The 18,934-nt window shown below is 53.5% G+C and overlaps 1 protein-coding gene across 1 annotated transcript in view; it reads left to right on the top strand.

The window, feature by feature from the left end:
• Positions 1-1,294: 1,294 nt before the first annotated feature.
• Positions 1,295-18,934, top strand: part of NEURL1B (neuralized E3 ubiquitin protein ligase 1B) — a 34,907-nt gene continuing 17,267 nt past the window's right edge. The window contains exon 1 of the mRNA XM_042946631.1: positions 1,295-1,431. Coding sequence (XP_042802565.1) covers positions 1,401-1,431 — 31 coding nt within the window. The 5' untranslated portion in view covers positions 1,295-1,400. The remainder of the gene's footprint in view (positions 1,432-18,934) is intronic.

Genomic DNA, 18,934 nt, shown 5'->3' with positions numbered 1-18,934 from the left:
CTTGAAGAATGAGAACCCTCTGGGATGGGTCAGGAACCCTAGGCAGAAGGCACTGGAGAAACAGAGCCAGGGGGCTCTCCCCTGGATACCCCCATTTCATTCACATAGCTCCAGGCCACCTTTGCCCCTTGCCAGCTGGGAGACTTTGGGCACCTCTTTTCTGTTCCCTGAGCCTCAATTTCCCTATCTGTGAAGTGGGGTAATAATACATATTTCATAAAGGATACTAGAGCATGGGAAGTAGAGCTGGGGGGGTGGGGGAGACAACCTGGTTTAGTATTGGGTTTTCTTGGGTAAGTCATTGCATCTCCTGAGCCTCAGTGTTCCAATCTGCAAAATGGAGCCCAGTGAGGGCAGGAACTAGCAGGCTTCACTTCCCATTGAGTTTGGTCTGGGTTCTTGCATAGGAGAGCTGCTCAGAAAATACCTGTGGGGGTGAATGAATGAATGAATGAATGAGGAATGCCTGTTACTCCCTCTGCCAAGAACACTCTCCCCAGCTCTTCCCATGGCTGATTCCTTGCTGTTTCATCAGATGGAACAGGCATGCCACTAGGTTCTCCCTAAGCCCCTCAAACAAAGTTACAATGTCACAGTTATCTTATTTCCCTGCTGACTCTGATCATAATATTGTGTGATCTAAATTGCTTGTTATTTCTGTTTTCACCATTTGCATGCCTTGTCTGTATCTACAGTGCCCAGCACAGCGCCTGGCATATACTTAATACGTGTTCTACTATGTTCCCTCCTCCCAACCTTTGGATACTGCCTAGGTGTCTCTTATTCGTAGGTCCGTGATCCTACCCCCACCGCGGCCACCCCGACTGGGTTATCTTTACACTGCCTTAAGCGACCTCCTCTGCCTGCCTGTACTTCTCCACCCCCGAACCCCGCATTAGTGCACCGCCAGGGTGAGAGCTTGGCTCCCTATGGCCCAGAGCATGGAAGAGGCCTGGCATACACTAGGCCTTTTCGAAGTGTTGGAATAAACGAGTGACAGGCCAGCACGATGACGGGCCTGGCACCCCGAAGGCACCCGGCTGCCAGCGCGTCTTCCCGCCCAGGGCGCGGGAGCCGCGCGAGCGGGAGGCTCGGCGGTTCTGCTCCCGCCGCCCGGTCCAAACTTTCAAAAGATGCGGCGGCGGCGGCCCCGCCCCTCCCTGCTTGGTTGGAGGCGGCGGGAGGCGGAGGCGGAGCCGGCGGGCTCGGGCCGGTTGGCTCCGCCTCCTCCCGCTGCCGCCGCCTCCCTTCAGGCGCCCGCCCCAGCTGCAGCCCGCCGGCTCGCCGGTGCAGCCGCGATGCCCCGGAGCCCGACCCCGGCCCGGGTGCCCGGCCCACCGCGTTATTAGCCTCCGTGCGCCCCGAGCGCGCCGCCGCCGACGCAGCGCCCCGACGCAGCGATGGGCAACACGGTGCACCGGACCCTGCCAGGTACGCCGGGGAGCCCTGCCCGGGAGGCGGGCGCTGGGGTTCTCTTCTCCCTAGGGTACCCGCTGGGTGACTTCCGGAGAGCCACCCCACCCCTCGGAGCCCTCGGCGCGCAGCGGGCTGGAGTCTCCGGTGCCTCCTGCACCCCGGCTAGCGCGCGCCCCTCGGCGGGGTTCTGCGCTCCGGGAGGACGGGTACCGCGTCCTGGTTACCTTGGGGACCCCAGTCCTCGATCGCTCTGCTTGGCCAGAGGCGCGAAGGGGCCGCTGGGGCGATGCCGCGCGCCCCCTCGCCTTTGTTTCAGCCCGAGGGCGCTGAGGAGGGAGCCCGGGGCGCCTTGGGGGGTGACTGGAGTAGGGATCCCCAGGGCTTCCGACGGCCAGAAGCCAGCCCTTGTGCCGAGACTGCAGCTGCTGAAAGTGGGGGGCGCTTGCAGGGGTACCCCAATTTCCAGCCGCCAGCGCCCCCCGCGGCACATGCTGCCTTGGTTTGGCCACGTTCCCACGCGCACCCCGGCTGCGCCCCCCTCTGGTGTCCGCTCAGCTGGGGGCTCTCTAGTCCCTCAGAGTCACCGCTGCAAAGCGCATCGCCCCCTAGTTAACATCACCATAGAATCTCCGGGCCAGAGTAAGGGGATGGGGAGGGGGGTGGGAGGGTGGGAGATGGGGAGCAGAGGGGGCCTTACTAGAGAATACCTGGTAATTTGGGAAGCAGATCACTGTGCCAGGGGGCTCTGTGTCCAGCGCTTTGCATACCCCAGCTCGGCATACAAAGTAGCTTTTCATTATAAAGATATTTATCACAAATTTACAAATAAAGAAATTGAGGCTCAGAGGAGGAGAAATGACTCACCCAAGGTCATACCGCTAAGAGGGGGTAATCTGGATTGAACCCATTCTGCTTGCCCTGCCATCCCCCCACCCCAAGTCTTTAGAAAAAGCCCTTATTTTGGCTTAAGGCTGGGCATTGGTAGCATCCTTTAGGCACAAAGTGAGAGATATGTGTATTTTTAAAGTACAAAGGCCCAGCTCAGTGGAGTAGCAAATCATCTGGCTGTGGGGCAAATTTAGTGTGAGGTTTTAGGAGCAGAGACATGTCACTGGTTTGTGCTCTAACACTCTCATATAGCCCCCCTTTCTAGGCTTTATATCAAAACATAATTGTTTCCTCCCCTGGAGGGGATTGAAATGGGTGGTGCTGTGCTCAGGATTCCCAAGGTTGCTTTATGGAAGAAGAGCCAACTCCTACTTTCTAAGCTTCTGGGCAGCGTGAGGGCCATTGTGCTCAAAACCCCCAAGATTTTCAGCCAGGTGAAGTCACCAGCAGGGGGTCGTCAGCTAGCCAGAGGCAGAGGTGGGGTTTGAACCCAGGTCCACTTACTGGAGGGTGGCCTCGATCTCCTATGAGCAGGGATGTTGGCTGGATGGGGATGGGAGAGTCCACCCACCTAGTCCGGAGGTACGCAGGGATGCCGACAAAGGTGGCAGCAGATATTCTCCTGGCCACAAAGACACCTGGCTGCATCATGGGCCCCTTTGTAGGATTTCTTAATAAAAAATACTGATGCTGTTCTAGTCACATAAAAACAAAAAAAACATTGTGCCACCTGTGGGTCAGCTTTAGGGTGGGTGAAGGGACAGACACAGCCAGGCAGGCTAAAAATAGCTTGAGATTTATATATTCTCCATCCCACTGGGCTCTTGCTGTGTGGACTGGGCCATCCTGGGCAAGGAGCTGGGGGGGTTGAGGTTATTACCTGCTGCAGTAGCTAAGTGTGAAAAATTAAAACTCCCCACGGGGCTGAAGCTTGCACCGAGTTGGAGGAAGGGGAGCGAACTGGAATTCCTGGTTGCTGGCGCTGAGAATATGAAGGGCCATTAATTGTTTTCCAACCTGTTCTGTAATTAGTTTCTCACATACACCGGGCCATTCTTTACAACTCTGTGATCAGTACATGCCGCTCCGCACACTTGGAATAGCCTTTCTTGTCTAGTCCATCTCTTACAATTCAGCTTACTTGTCACCGTGTCCAGGAAGCCTTCCTTGAACACCCACACCCAATCCCACCCTTCGCTAGGCTACCTAGATACCTTCTTAAGTCTCTGCTTGTCCATCTGACCACGTTGCATTGCCGTCGCCCCTCTCCACAACTTGCCTTGAGGCTGCCTGAGGACAGAAACCATGTCTTGATTATCTTGGATCCCTGGTTGCCCAACCCAGAGCCTAGTGGCTGGCAGGGGCTCAAAAACCGGTGGTAGAGCTCACATGTTGCCTGCATCCTAGGCTGAAAGAATGCTTGGCTCAGTCCTGCCCTGTAGAAATCCTGTTGCTTTCGTTCTCAGGAAAAGGACACATGCGTGGGGTTCCTTCTATGGGACTTGAAATAGAGAGCTGGCATTTGCTAAGCACCTGGATTCCATGCCAGGCTTCCTGCATATGTGGCTTCATTTACATGCCAAGCATGCTCCTCCTTAAGGCTCCTGCACTTGCTGATCCTTCTGCCTGGAACATTCTTCCCCCAGACCTCCACATGGTTTCCCCCTTGCTTCTTTTAGGTCCCTGCTCCCATGTGGGTCCTGGCATTGCCCCTGCCCCCAGCACGCCCCACTTACTTTCCCCCACTCTGTGTTTCTACATAGCATGACCACCATGTGCTACACTGTATGTGTAGTTAGCTGTTTCATCATCTGTCTCCCCAGGGAGGATTTTGTGTGTTTTATGTACCGCTGTATATTCAGCACCTGGAGCAGTGGCTAGTGCATAGCTGTTCGGTAAATATCTGTTGAATGAATCGATGAATTTAATTCTTGCAACAGCCCTGCAAGGTAGAGATCATCATCTCCATCTACAGATAAGAAAACTAAGGCTCAGGGAGATAAAATGACTCACCCCAGTTCACATGGCTCATCCAGTTGGTAGAACCAGGACTGGAATCCAGGTTTATTTAGCTCCAAAGGGCTGCATTCTTCCTCTGACATGCAGTATCCCCCCAACCCATGGTTCAGACATCGGTTGGGGCCCCCCGAGTAATTATGGTATGTTATTGTGTGCAGTGATGACAAGCCAAAGAAAGGGAAGGTCGTTTATGATTGCTGTAGGGAAGCCCCTTGGTAATCTTCACAAAGGGCACATTCAGAGGAATGCCCTATAAATAGAACGGTCCAGGAGTCAGCAAGGGAATTCACATTTGCTAAGTTCCTACTGTGTGCGTTACCCGTTCTCTTACTAGTTGCAGTTCAGTACTGCAAAGTAAGATGCCATTCGTCTCCATTTTATAGATGGGGAGACTGAGGCACAGAGAGGTTACCAACACTCGATGCAACTCACACAGTTAGGCAGTGGCAAAGCTGGGGTTAGAAGACCCAGGTCTGTCTTATTCCTAATACCACCTGGCCCTTTTCTCTGGATTCCGTTTCCCTTAATCTGGGTTTTGTAAAGAAAAATAATAAGAGTATAAACAAGTGGGGTTAGAGGAGACTAGAATTCCGGGGCGGGGGGCTCTTCCCCCTTCTTCTACCAGTTCATTGCAACCCCTCCCTCAGCTCGCCTCTGGAGCTCACTCATAGTTCTGGTTGGAGAAGAGACTGAATTCAAACTGCCAGTTGGGTTTAATCATTAAGTTGGTCTGTGCTTGACCAAGTCAATGGATCTTTTTAGTGTTAGTTCAATTGTTAGGCATCCTAGAGCTTGGAGTGAAGGACGTGTGTTGACCTTGTTCTGTGCCAAACTCTGAGTCAGGGCCTTTACCCACGTTATCTATCTTAAACCCTTGTAACAACCCTTTAGAGGGGCTATAGTTACCCCATTTTACAGGGAGGCAACATCTCTCCATGTGCCCAAGCTGGAGGGACTCTGGGGTCTGTCCTGCTCTGCATTTTCCGGAGTGTGCACCTTCACTGATTCAGCTGACATCTTTTAGCCACCTGTCACGTCCCAGGCCCTGGGGTTTCAGCTTGAATGGGATGGACAGCCCCTGGAGGTCCCCATCGAGCTGGCCTCTAGTGGAAGAGGATACAGGATGCACTAACAGAATAGGACAAGTAGCTGGTTGTCTCGATGGAGAGCACAAGCTGTTGCTACCCTGTGCCTCAGAGGGGGAGGGGTGGTGCCCAGTGCCCCCAAATGAGGCCTGGCCACCAGACCAAGTGCTCTGTCTACTGGGGGTCATGTCTGACCAGCTTTAAAAATAGAACAGAATAAAAAATAACATATCAAGTGCATTGAGGTAGTAAGGAGTGTTTTTGCTTCATGAACTTTGTTTCAGTTGTGTGTGCATGTGTGTGTGTGTGTGTGTGTGTGTGTGTGTGTGTGTATGTGTGTGTGTTGGGCTCCGTGGGCTGCAGTGATTAAGAGTTGTGATGAGACCATTCACTGGTCTACAGCAGTGGGAGGTCTGGTGCTGGGTCTAGAACACAGATCTTGGAGTCAGGATGCCTGGTTTCAAATCTAAGCTCAGCCATTTCTTAGGGGAGTGACTTCAGGCAAGGTCTCTCTCTGTGCCTCAGTTTCCTCACTGCAAGACGGGGACGACGGGGGTAGTAGCTCCCTCGTAATTGGCGGCGGCGATAATTAAATGGAATATGGCAGGTAGTCTTGGCACAATGCCTGGGGCTTTTGCTATCATGGTTATTGCTGCCCTTCACTTCCTGCCTTGAAAGATCTGTCCCAGGTGACCACCAGCCTTGAATCCAGGGGCCCGATTAGGAGGCGTCCCTTTCATGCGTACTGACAGCAGCAATTCCTAAGCGTTCTTCAGCTCTGTCCAGGACACCAGATTTCTGACGAGAAGAATCTTCTTGGCAGTTTGTATTTTGCCATTTTCGTTTGTTCACCAGACCTCCAGGCTGGGCTCTGTGCTGAGCCTGGGGTCACAGTCTGGATTTAGGGACTCGAGGTCTAGTGGGAAAGACCAACAAGGACGGAGCAGTTATAGTAAGTGGGGGAGGGGGACCCTGGGGGCCGTGATAGCCCAGAACAGGAGGCAGGAAGGCTTCCTGGAGGAGGTACTGTCCAGTGAGACCAGAAAGCAGAGAAGTTAGTCAAGGGAAGGAAAGCTGTTTAAGACAGAGGCCCGAATGGAGGGAGAGCAGGGCATATGGGGGGGAACTGTGGCATTCTGGGGGTCCCAGTGCAAGCCGGGTGGTATGTGGAGTCAGGGGCGGGCAGAGGCGATGTGAGAGGAGGGGATGGTTTCTTGCAGGCCAGCCCGCAGTCAGGAGGCTTAGATTTCTTAGCTGCCACGCTCCCTGCCGGGATGATGTGCTGAGTTTGCCAGCAGGGGCATAGCATTTTCACTGGGCTTGGCTGGAAGGACTGTTTAATCTTCCCTGCAGACAAGAAGGGTCAGCTCTGCCCTCTTTTGGACCAAAGCGTTTTCTGTATTTAGTGGTGCTCTATGAGGGCTTAAAATAGAAGCCCAGAAGCCAGGGCTGTGCTTCAAGCAGAGAGGGGAAAGGAAGGAGGCCTGGGTGCAGCCCTGTAGGTAGTAAGCGCTCACCTGGGCTATAGTAGAGCGCTCAGATCTTCAGCATGCTTGCCCCATACCGGGCCCTTTATCTATTTCATTCCTATTTCAGCCGTCAGGACCAGCCTTCCAGAAGTAGTTTCCCATTTCACAGATGAGGAAACTGAGCTCAGAGGAGAAACGAGACCTGCCTTGGGACAGGCAGCCAGGAAGTTGGCAGAGTGGAATTTGACCGCAGGCCTGCCCAGTTCCAAAGCTCCTTCTCCTCCATCACCAAGGGGCACTGCCCCTCGAGGCATCTTGGGGCTGCTGCCCTTTGTCCTCATCCTGAGCCCCACCCCTCTCAAGCTGTCCTTCCCGTGGACAGAATGAAGCTGCCCGTGGAAAAGGTCCATCCCCCTCACCTCTCCCTCCCTCCCTCCCTCCCTGCAGGCCTGGAGACTCAAAAGCTGACCTCTGGGAATCCTGCCCTGGAGGAGGGGGAATCTGAGCTCCGCACCCTTTCCCCCAGGCTTAGGCTCCTGATATTTCTGCCTGGTAAAAACTGGCCTGCAGTCGGCCACTCCCACCTGCCATCGGCAGGGGTCACGGTGCACCCACACCCTCTCCCCTGAGTCTGGCTATTCACAGGCCCTTCCCGCCCAGAGGCAGCCCCACCAATCAGTCAGCAAGGGCACGGGGCTAGGGCGAGAACCCTTCCTCGTCCAGCACCCAGGCTTTCCTGCAGGTGAGGAGCAAGCATCCTGTCTCCCTGCTGTGCTGTCATCCACCCACAGCAGAGTTGGTAACAGCACAGGCTGTGGTCCTGGTCCCATGTCCTCGTCTTAATCGTAGCCCCAGGCATGCAAAGCGTCTGGCAGATAGGAAGTGCTCACATGGGGTGCCTGTTAGGATTATGGGCTTCCTGGGGACACAAGCCCCTCCTCTATGCTGAGCCCTGTGCTCCTGAGGGAGACAGACTCAGAAGAACAATGACCGCTAACTTGTATCACACAGCCCGTCTGTGCCAGACACAGTTCTAAGTAGGTGCCTGCACTTGACCCTCCGAACAAGCCCCATGAGAGAGCTATTACTGTTAGTCCCTTACAACTGTTGAGGGAACAGAGGACAGAGAGGGAAATAACTTGCCCAAGGGCACACAGCAAGGGTAGTCCGACAGGATTCCTGCTAGAAGGAGAGGATGTTTGTGTGGGAAGGGTGACTGCTGAGTCAGGGTGGGGGGTCAGGTGGGAGGCGGTTCATATTCGCACTAGAAGCCTTCATAGTATTGAGCAGAAATCTGTAAGCATTTATAAATCCTGCAGGTCGGTTGTTAGTGCGTTCACCTACTTCTGTAGTTGTCTGTCTCACGTCCTGCCTCTAGGCGTGGCAGGGTGGGGACAGTCTCCAGGTGGCCTGTGGGTTTACTGAGACGATCCCAGCTGATATTCCCTGACGTCTGTTGTGTAGATCTCCAACCCCCTTTCAAAGCAGGTCAGGGGACAGGTGATGTCCTGAGGGCTTTCTAGACAACAAAGCAAGGGCCAGGTCATCTGGGGAGAGCAAAGAATCCCTGGCAACATAGCCTGAGGTCAGAGAGCAGACCTGATGGGAAACGGTACTGTGGATCAAATGTAGACATGACCAGTGTGTGGACATCATGTGGAGGCAGGTATCAGCTGAGTCAAAGGAAGAACTTTCTAACTGTGGAAGCAGTCTGCAGGTGGAATGAGAGCAGTGAGGAACAAGTGCCCTTTGCTGGAGTGGCACTGGTGTTTAGCCCAGCTGGGACTTGAGATGGACATTGTAGAAGCAACTGAGCATCACATGGATCCAGGATGAATTGTTCATGAAGGTGCCCTTTGACCTTGGGGTCTTATGGGGTGTGCTATCCACTGTTCATCTGCTGAACGCCTGCAGGCCCCTTCACAATCTTTCATTTATATAATCCTCCTGACAGTTCTGTGGCTTGGAAGGTCTTGGGCCCATTTTATAGCTCAGGAAGTAAGGCACAGACAGATGAAGCCACCTGCCCTCGCCTGGGTCTGTTCCGCACCCCTAGTCTCCCAGCCTCAGCATTTTTGCAGACTCGGTGACAGATATTTCTGAGGGGGTTTGGGACAGTCGTCCTTGGACATCAGTCTCAGCTCACCCTTGTTTCTTTTTCTCTCTGCATTCTTACTACTGGGACTCAGCTGGCCTCTTGCCTTACCTCTGGGCGGTGGGGAGAAAGTTCTTTTATGAGTAAGCCATTTGGGGAAATGGGTGAGTGGGGGTATCTGGGGCAGGATTGGCACTTGGCAGGATGCCCACAGCTATTAACAAGTGTATTCTGTTTATGCCTTCAACATTACACGTTGTTTATATTACAGTTATATCCCTTGGGCACGTGTTTTCTTTCCTTTTCCCCCCAAGGATGATGGATTTAAGAGCTGGGTGGGCACATGCATACCCTGTATCTTCAAAGCTGGGTCTGCCTGGTAACTTTCCACTCCACCCAAGAGCTTCCCTTCCCCTCAAGGTTTGGGGGCAATTCAAGGTCAGGAGATGGGACAGCGGAATTTCCCTGACTCTGAGGATGGCCCAGACCTTCATCCCTGCAGAGAAGTCCCCCAGGGACTCTGTTCCTAGGACCGGAGGGAGCTTGGAACCTACTTCCTATTTGGCAGATAGGGACACCGGGACCAGAGTGCAGGGTCACACAGCAATTACAGATGAGGTCTTTGACTGGAATCCCAAGAGAGGTGATGGAAAGAGCACGGTTTTGGAGGCAGTCTTGAGTTCAAACAGTTCTACTGTATCTAACCCGTGTCACTCTGGGCACGTCATTTCCCTCTCTGAGCCTCCACTTTCTCGTCTCTAAGATGGGGATAATGATGCTACCTTCTTTGTGGTCAGGCAATGAGGTACAGATAGGGAACTGCGTGAGAAGTCTGAGCCCAACACAAGACAAGGGCTCCAGAAGTCTCCCTGAAGGCAAAGGGGTCTGCGCTCCTGAAATTGACGGGGTTGAGGGGGCTGGGGTGGGGAGGAACGGTAGGACCATTAGTCCTGTTCCTCTCAGGTCCCCGTGATAGATCACTGAAGTACCCACTGGTTGGCTAGAGAAGCAGTTCTGCATAATGGTCAAGGGCATGCATGGATTTTGGCTTCCCATCTGAGTGGAATCCTGAGCCAGGTCTTTCCGGAGCCACATAGGCTTCCTGCGGCATCCTCAGTCCTCACTCACCTATTCCCATGAGCCCTCGGGGATTCGGAGGACGGTCAGCATGATGGAGGAGGTGGAGGGAAAGGAGAAAGCTGGATCTTCAGAGAAGGAAGCAGACTGGCAGAGGCACCCTCCAGAGTCACTTCTTGGCGAGCCTCAGAGTCCAACATGGCAGGGAAGGAAACTTTAGCTGAGGACCCACACTGTGTGCGGGGCACCGTGCTCTGTTCCTTCCCCGCAGGGACGACTTCTACGCTTTGCCTGAAGCAGCCATAGCCTCTTCTTCCTAGCTTTGTGGAGCCAGGCTAGTAGGGGTTCAAATGCTAACTCCACCACTTCCTGGCTGTGTGGCCTTGGGCAGCTCTCCCAACCTCCCTGAGCCTCCCTGCCTCACTGGCAATGGGTCTGGTAGCAGTTACCTCACCCAGAAGGATCACAGGAGGTCTGGTGAATGTAGGCCAAGTTTCAGTCTCTGCATTGCCCCCTGGGAGGTCTGTCTCGCTCATCAGGTCCCACCCCCAGTTCCTTTTTGAGGCCTTGGGGACATTAGGCACTGGGGCTCCCTCCCTGCCCTGCTGTAATCAGTCACCCGCTTTCCTTTTTTAGATGCTGCTTATTGTTCATCTCAAGTTCCGCCAAACTGTGGCCTTTGAGCCACTCAAAACAAGCTGATTGATGATACCACCACCCCCCCATCCCTCCCTGAAACCAAGTCAGGGCATCACTACACTTCTTTCCCAGAAGGTGGCTTAAGCTGCTTGTACATAATCTAGTTTTTTTCTGGCATATCCAGAGGGAAGCAAGAGACCTTGGCATGGAATGAGGCATAAAACAGGAAAGATGCAGCCTTTGGAGTCAGGACCAGATCTGAAAACAGACCCTGCCCTCACAGGCTGGTGGCCCTCATGAGGATGTCCACCTCTCTGGGCCTCGGTTTCCTCCTCTGGAAGCCACCCGGCAGGAGGTGGTGAGGGGTGAATGGACCACATGGCAAGCACGTTCACTGTGCCAGAGCTGGGCTCCCCGCCCCTCAGGGCCAGCAAACACTGCCCAGCGGTGGGGCTCACGAGGAACATTTCCTCAGCTCTAGGAGCCAGGACAGCATGGTTCAAGGAGAGTCTCCTCCTTCTCCAGCATCGCTTTGACCCTGAGAAGCAGGACCAGTGGATCTACTGTTCCACAAAGTCAGGATGGGGCCCTACAGGTTAGTGAGCAGTCAGGCTTCTGGGCTCCACCCAGGCCAGAAGAGTGGCTGCCCTCAAGGCAGAGGAGAAAGTTGGCAGACTCAGCCAGCTTATCAGCAGGCAGGTGCCAGGGGCTGCCTGGAGGAGAAGCAGGTGCTGAGGGGCAAGACTGTACCAGCAGTTGGCAGCAACATTTGAAACCTGGACTGTTTTCTTACTCCCGCCATGCTAGGTCATTCTGATAGGCAGGAAGAGAGACAGGGACAGTTTCCATGGGAAGAAACTGGGCTTGAAGAGGTGGATCTTGGGAGAGGTGGATCCTTCAGGGTTCCTACCAGCTCCAAACACTTCAGTGGTCCCCTGAGGAATTTAACCCCCTCAGCGCGGCCTTTAAGACCTTTTGTGATGCAGCCCCTGACTCCCTCCTCCAGCCTCCCTGCTCCCTTCTGCCCTATATTCCTTATAGTTCCTTAAGTGCATTCCATTCATTCTCACCTCCAGGCCTTTGCCTGTGCTATTCCCCCTGCATCAAACACACTTTCTCATCCCTACCCTCCTTCCAGCCATTTCTGCCTCAGTCTGCAGAGTGGCTCCTCTGCTGTCCTGGCGTCTGCGTCCGTCCCCCTGCTGGTCTCTCAGTTACAGGGCAGGGCAGGGCAGGGCAGGGACTGCGGTTGCTTGTCAGTGCACGTGTCCCTGCAGCCAATGCAGGCCCTGGCATGGGGCGCATGCTCCATAAATGTCAGATGAAGGAGGAAGTGATGTACTTGAGAAAGAATGAGGGCACATCCCCCACTCCAGGCCCTAACTGTGGGAGCTGGCACCTCTAAGGTCAGAGTTTCCTGGGGCAGTTTATCAAGAAGAGACCCCAGCGCAGAGGCCCAGCAGAGGGTCAGAATGGACCAGGAAATCTTGACTCCAGTGAGCACACGAGGGGGAGTTGGGATGACCTCACCCCCTGGGAACTTGCCGCATCTGAGCCCACTTGAGCAAAGAGGGCTGCCACTTAGGCCTGGAAGGAGCAGGCTTTTCTCCCAACAAGCGGTGTCGCCTGACCTCTGGCCTCCCTCCCCTCCCCAGGCTCCTTGCAGCTGCTGACAGGAGTGTGGGACCTTCCCGGCTGCACTGGGGTGACCGAGTTTTGTTTGCAAAGAAGAGGGGAGGAAGTTTTGTTTGCAAAGAAGAGGGGAGGGGAGGAGCAGGGTGGCGGTTTCCCATGTGGGCTGGCCCCCTTCCATCCTGGGCGCTGGCCTCCCAGGCCGCTGAAACAGAGAACAAAGTCCCATTACGCAGGCGTCTGTCTCCTGGGAGCATGTCACTGCCCCATTTGGCAGAGGTGAGGGGAGGTTGGTTGTTTTTTTCTCTACCCCACTTTCAAACCCACCAATGGCAAAGGTACTTCCTGTTGCCAAAGTTGCCTGATATTCTCATCCTGCCTTGGGTGGAGGAAAGCCTTGGCAAATACCAGCCTTGCCTTTTCCTCTCTAAAGCACACGCTAACACACACACACGCACCACGTTGCTTCCGACAGCCAACAGCGTTGGTTTACATTGTGGACTTGGGCAAATGTCACTGGAACCAGAAACTTCTTGCTGGAGGCACACAGTCTAAGGTTAGAGGTTATGTGCACCCAGGAAGCCTCTGAAATTGAATGCCAAATTATGTGCATGGAGGGTGGGTATTTTGGGGGGACAGAGGCGCATATAGCTTTCATCACCCTTAACAAGGACCATGACCCCTGATCCCGACGGTCACAAGGGACTGCCTTGGAGAAGGGGTGGGCTGTGGGAAGAAGGGCCCAAGCCTGGCCCTCGGATGCCACTGCCCAGCTTGGCGGCTTCGATTTCCTCCACTGGAAAATGAAGGTGGTAAAACCATGGTTGTCCCACAGACTAAATCAAATAAACAGAGGCACGTGCCGGCACGTAACAGGGGCTCAGTAAAAGGCTGCTTGTGAAAGGAGGGGCACAGAATAGACCGCTCTCCCTTTCCCTGTGGAGCGGAATCTGCTGACAATTTCAGCCAGAATGCCATCTGCTGGAAGCTGCCAATGCTGGAAGCTGTCATCTCGGCGGCCAGAGAAGCTGAAGTGTTGCTTCCTGCTGTCCTGTTGGCGGTAAATGCCATTTTCTCCGGCTCTTTTTAGATCAATGGAGGGACTGGGCTGGGGTGATGAGCGGGGAACATTCAGGGGGTGGCACAGTGCATATTGGGGACGCTGCTGGGATGGCTTAAAAATGGGCCTCTGCCCTTGGTCACCAAGGGAAGGTGACCCCAGGGTTTTCAAGAGGCCTTTCCTGGCCAGGATCACCACTAGCCCGCCATGGACAAACATGTCCGGATGTTTTCCCCCAGACCCACAAGTAGATGTCTCTGGTGTCAGAGGACATCGGAAACCCTTCCTTGTCAAAGGAACGAAGGTGGCTGGAGGGATCAGGTGTTTAGTGAACACCTACTGAGTGCCAGGCACTGTCTGATGAATTTACCTCACCAATTCAAAACTCCTCACAGCAGTCCCGCAGGGCAGTAAGGACTCTCACCAGTTTTCTAGGCCTGGTTGGGGAGACCCAGAGAAATTAAGCATGGACCTTACAATCATCACGCAGCTATGAAATGACAAAACAGAATTTAAACCCACATCTGTCTGCCTGCAAGCCTGTGTTCTTTTTCACTGCCTCTCAAACTGAGATTTAGAAAAAAACTCTGGGAGAGCTGGAGGTGAGGGCTCACCTAGGAGTTGGGTCTGCTGCCTCCCACGGGGAAGGAAATGTTTAGTGATCATCTACTGTGTGCCAGGATTTGTGCCAGGCTCTCTCTCTGCTCTCATGGCCCCTCAGCAGCCCAAGACAGGGGTCTAAGATCACACACCATTCCAGATGAAAACTTGCAGCCCTGGGAAGTGACCTGACTGCCCAGGGACCCAAGGCAAACGAGCAGCAAAGCACAGGCTCGAACTCAGAGCCCAGGAGGGGTGTTCTAAGGCACTGATGCGGGAGGACCACAGAGCCACCACCAGAACTGCTCTTCTGTCCACCTGTCTCACCAAAGGACTCATGCAAGGCTGGGGGGTTGCAACATTTAATCAGAATAGAGTCCCGTCCTCCCTAACCATCCACAGCCACTCAGTGCTCACCCCACACCCAAATCTCTGGCCCATGCGTTTAAAGTCCAGGCATTGCTTCCTTGATGAAATGCTGGAAAGACCCTCCCCTCTGACCTTGGCGGGGCTGGAGCAGCCTTTGGTCAACTGTGAGGCTGGGCCAGGACTGTTTCCTGCTCCCTCCTACGCCCGGGATGGGCTGCTACAGAGGTCTCCTACTTCACAAGACTCCCTCTGCCCTGCCTTGTCCTTAGAGTCCCCAGGTCCGATTCCTGGCCAGAAGAAGAGGGGGCTCACTGGCCATAGGTGGCCCCCCTCACAAGCCGGCGGGTACTCATCCTTCCATGGAAGGAAGGGGGCATGGGGCCTCGTCCTGGCAGAAGGTTTTTTCACCAGTTACAGTGTGCCCATTTGAATCTGGTCCTGGCAGCTAGGAACCTCTGTGCCCACAGACTTAGCCATTTGGGGGAACAGCTGAAGTGATCCCCAGGAGGGGAACGGTGGGGGACATTTTGGCCCTCGATGGAATATTCTGCAGCCATGAAACACAAGCACTGTGAATGCTCAAGAGCCATGGGGGGGGGGGGGGGGGGGGGGGGAGGAATGCTTTTTATGTAATGCTGAGTTAGAAAAGAGAAGGCAGGAAGCAAAACTGGATGGGGGCTCTGATTGCAACAAACTTGGAAAAGGTGCTCAGTACTTCCGCACCGCTTATGGAAGAAAGCTGGGACAGGAGGAAGGAACGCTGGTTTGGAGTCAGACATTGCTGGGTTTACGTCTCAACACTGTTTCTTGCAGCCAAGGGAAGTGTCTCCACTGCCTGGAGCTTTGTTTTTCACCTCAACAATTCTGCAGGTGAAGATTCATTTGGAGAATTAGCCACAACCCCAAATGGAGAACATCTGGCACAGGCCACAGCACACAGCGAGGGCACAGCCAATGGTCCTTACGTGGATAAGGGCCGGGCAGGGCCGATGAAAAATGCCGTGGGAGTTAGGGTGTGAAGGCAGGGAGAAGGGAGGGATTTTTCTCATCCTTGCCAAACTTTCCATAATGTGGCTGTGGTGTTTACTGCAGTAATTTAAGTGATAAACTTCGGTTTTTCCGTCGACCTCTCTGAACTAGGATGTTCTGCAGGGCCCCTGGGGCCCATCCACACTGACATTTTTTCTCTTTCTTGGAGAAGCCACTTTCCCCGAGCCAAGCTAAAAGCGGACGTTGGTGTACAATTTGGAGATTGCTTATTACTGTTCTTTCACCTTAAGCATTTTCTATTTGCATAAATAACACATCCTCTTTAGACACTTTTTCAGTCTGGTCTTTCTGCCTCACGTCAGGGCGCTGGCCTCTGAGGGGGTAGAAACAGTGTTTATCCCTCACTCCCCGAAGGAAGCTGGATCATTTAATCGAGGCTAAACGAGTCTGTAAACTCCGCTGGTCACTTGGCTAGATTTTGTCCTAACATATAGTTGGTTTTACAGGAAACTTCCCCTTGTGTGTCTCCCCAGCCAGCGTTCATTTCAACCGCCAGGCCACTCTGACTATCTACGTAAGGATTCCCAAGCTGTTTTGCAAAGAAACTCTCGGATTGAGAGACAAGGCTGGGAAAACAACAGCGATGGCAGGGGAGAGAAAAATAATCACATAACAGTGGCTTGTGGTCTTTGGTGCTCAGAAGGGCTTTTGATCTGTGGTCCTATTTAATGTTTCCTGGAGTGTTTGCCAGCTATGGGGACCTTGGGGAGAATTCGGCCTGTGGGCACTGGAGGAAGCTGCAACCCAGAGAAGCTGAGCGGCTCGCACAAGGCTACGGCATGCATGGAGGATGCAGGCTCTGTGGTCCCTGAGCTGCCTCTCCTGACGGTTTACACCTGGTACTTCCCTTACTTATCTCATTTTTGTCTTCCAAAAAGCTCTCCAGTGGGCCCTTGCTCTTATCCTTGTGGTTCTGGAGATGACCCACAGTCTGGCTCTGGGTTCACCCTCCTCACTGCCTTGGAGGCCCCTCCCTGGCAGGCTGTGCTGGCCTGCTCTGCCGAAAGCCCTTCGTGGCTCCCTTTCCTTCAGGTCTCCCTTTCGTTCATGTCTCATTCAAGGTTACGGAGGAACTCCTATCAATCAAGGAAGTTTGGGCTGCAAATATGAGAAACCAAGCCAACCCGGCTTATAAACAAAAGAGGGCTCTCCTTATCCTCCTCGGGTGGAAGTAACCGTGACATTGTCTCCTTTATCAGAGGTGGCCTCCCCAAACCCCTACTGAACTTCAACTTGGCAGGCCCCTCTCCCTCTTTGGGCCCATTTCCCCACCCGTAAAATGGGCTTCTCAGAGAGGATTTCTGAGGTCTGCTCTAGCTCTAACATAATAGAGGCAACAGTTGGCATTTATCAGGTGCCTGGTAAGTGTCAGGCCTCTGTTGAGCATGGGGGGGAAATCAAAGATGAAATGGAAAAGCCCCCGCCCTCCAGGATCCAGCCCTGGTGTCTTCCTCTCCCTCCTTACCACCTCTCCGCCTCCCCTTTAAGTATCCATTATTTGTCTTATTTATTGCATATATTTTATACACCCAAGGCAAGTATATTGAATGTGTCTCATTAAAACCTCAAAACTCCAAATCTCTAGGACCAGAATCTGACCCCTTCTCACCACCTTTACAGGTCCTCCCCACCTCCCGATGTCAGCCATCATCATCTCTGCCTGGAATAATCCAGTAGCCTTTGTCCTCCCCAGCTTCCTTGCCTGCCCCTCGAGCAGTCCCCTCTTCACACAACAGCCTAGCAGTCTCACCTCTCTGCTCTAAACCTCCAGTAATGTCCCTCTCCCTCGGAGTAAATTAGTTAAGGAAGAAACAAGCAGCAACCATGGGATCTCCTCCCCACCTGCCACCCCCTCGCGGCTCCAGCTCTGCTCTCATTTGCTTCCACCTCCCCTACTTGCTCACACCATCCCAGCTGGCTTCCTTGCTGTTTCTCAGCCACGCCAGCACATTCCCACCTCGGGGTCTTTGCACTTGTCGTTACCCCTGCCTGGAACGCTCTTCCTGCCTGGAACGAGATACCCTCGTGGCTCACTCCCTTCGCCTCGACTCAGAAGTCACTCATCAAAGAGGCCCTCCGTGGAAGTGCTAATGCTTCGTTCTTCCCTGCTTCTTTGACTACGTTTTTCTCTGTAATGCATCCTACCAGGTAGAGTAGGTTTTCCTTGTTGCCTAACTTTGCTTCCCCCCCCCCCGCCCCCGCCCCCGCCCCCGGAATGCCCATTCCATCAGAGTGGGAGCCTCATCCCCCATGGTAACTGGTTGTATTTCCAGTGCCTAGCATATACGAGGTGCTCACTGAACATTTGTTGAGTGAATGAATGATTTAAGTCCCTTAAGTTTTTTTTTTTTTTTCCTTATGCAGGACCTTGGCTTCATTTCTTATACTTTCTTCTGTGGATCTGTGGCTTCTGTTTGGAGGGGGGCCTCCAGCTTCCCAGCATGGCTGTCTACCTCCGTGACTGGGGCGTCCCTCCCCACAGGCTTGGGGAGGGGAGCCACGGCTTGCCTGCCTCATCATCGCCTCTCCCTCTTCATTTTCCCCAGTCCTCACTCCCACTAGGCTCAACATTAATGAAAGCCCAGCAACGTGCCCAGAGCACAGTGAACCCCGTGGGTGGGTGTGGGACGACTAGTCCCTGCAGTGGATTCTCGTTCCCCGGAATGGCTGTTCTTCTCCCACGTCTACAGACCATTGTGTGCTAGGGGTTGCCTGCAATTTATAAGCACTTGCCATGAAAATTGTACTCAGCTGCTGTTGTGAATGAGAAGCAGAGACTCGTGCAGTAATTACCCACCCCACCATCTCCCAGGCTTCCAGAGCCTCGCAGGAACTGCCCCTGGGATGGAGGACAGGTGGGAGGGATGAAGCTCCCACCTCAATACTAAGCCACCTGGGTCTGTGGCCAGCAACCAGCTCCTTTGAAAAGAGACCTTCCCAAGATTCTCCAGGTCCCCTGGGCAAAATTCCCTTAGAGATGAATCTTGAAAGGTGCATGTTCTAGAAAAGCTAACCTTGTTTATAAAGAATGCCTTCATTTTCTGTGGGTGAATGGGAGGGGAAGTCACAGCATCCTGGCTTGGGTTTCCTTTGGAACCTCAGTATTCTGATCATATTATCACACTGTGCCAGGCAGTATTCTAGGAACTTCATCCTCATGACCTTTTAGCAGCTGTGTGGGTTAAACAATGTTCCCATTTTACAGGCAAGGAAACAGGCTAAAGAAGTGACAAGATCTAGTGCATGTCACACAGCCAGGAAGTGCTTAGAGAGCTGGGATTCCAGGCTGCACTCTATATTGCCTTTTATTCTATTGTCAGGGGAATGATCCCAAGACTGCCTTCTTTCTATTGCCTTTTCTGCCTTGCTTTTGAACAAAATTTGCACAGAGAAAATCAGCCAGACCCCCACTACTCCCCTAAGAACCCAAGGCCCCAGTTGCCTTTGGAAGGACTCTACAGCCCAAAAGTGGCCCTTGGAGGAAGCTTCTAGATTTGGAGATTTGATAGGGACAGAGAAGTCACTTGACCCCAGT

The sequence above is a fragment of the Panthera leo genome, chromosome A1 (genome assembly GCF_018350215.1).
Source record: "Panthera leo isolate Ple1 chromosome A1, P.leo_Ple1_pat1.1, whole genome shotgun sequence".
Taxonomy (NCBI): domain Eukaryota; kingdom Metazoa; phylum Chordata; class Mammalia; order Carnivora; family Felidae; genus Panthera; species Panthera leo.
This window is presented reverse-complemented; position numbering and strand designations above follow the sequence as displayed.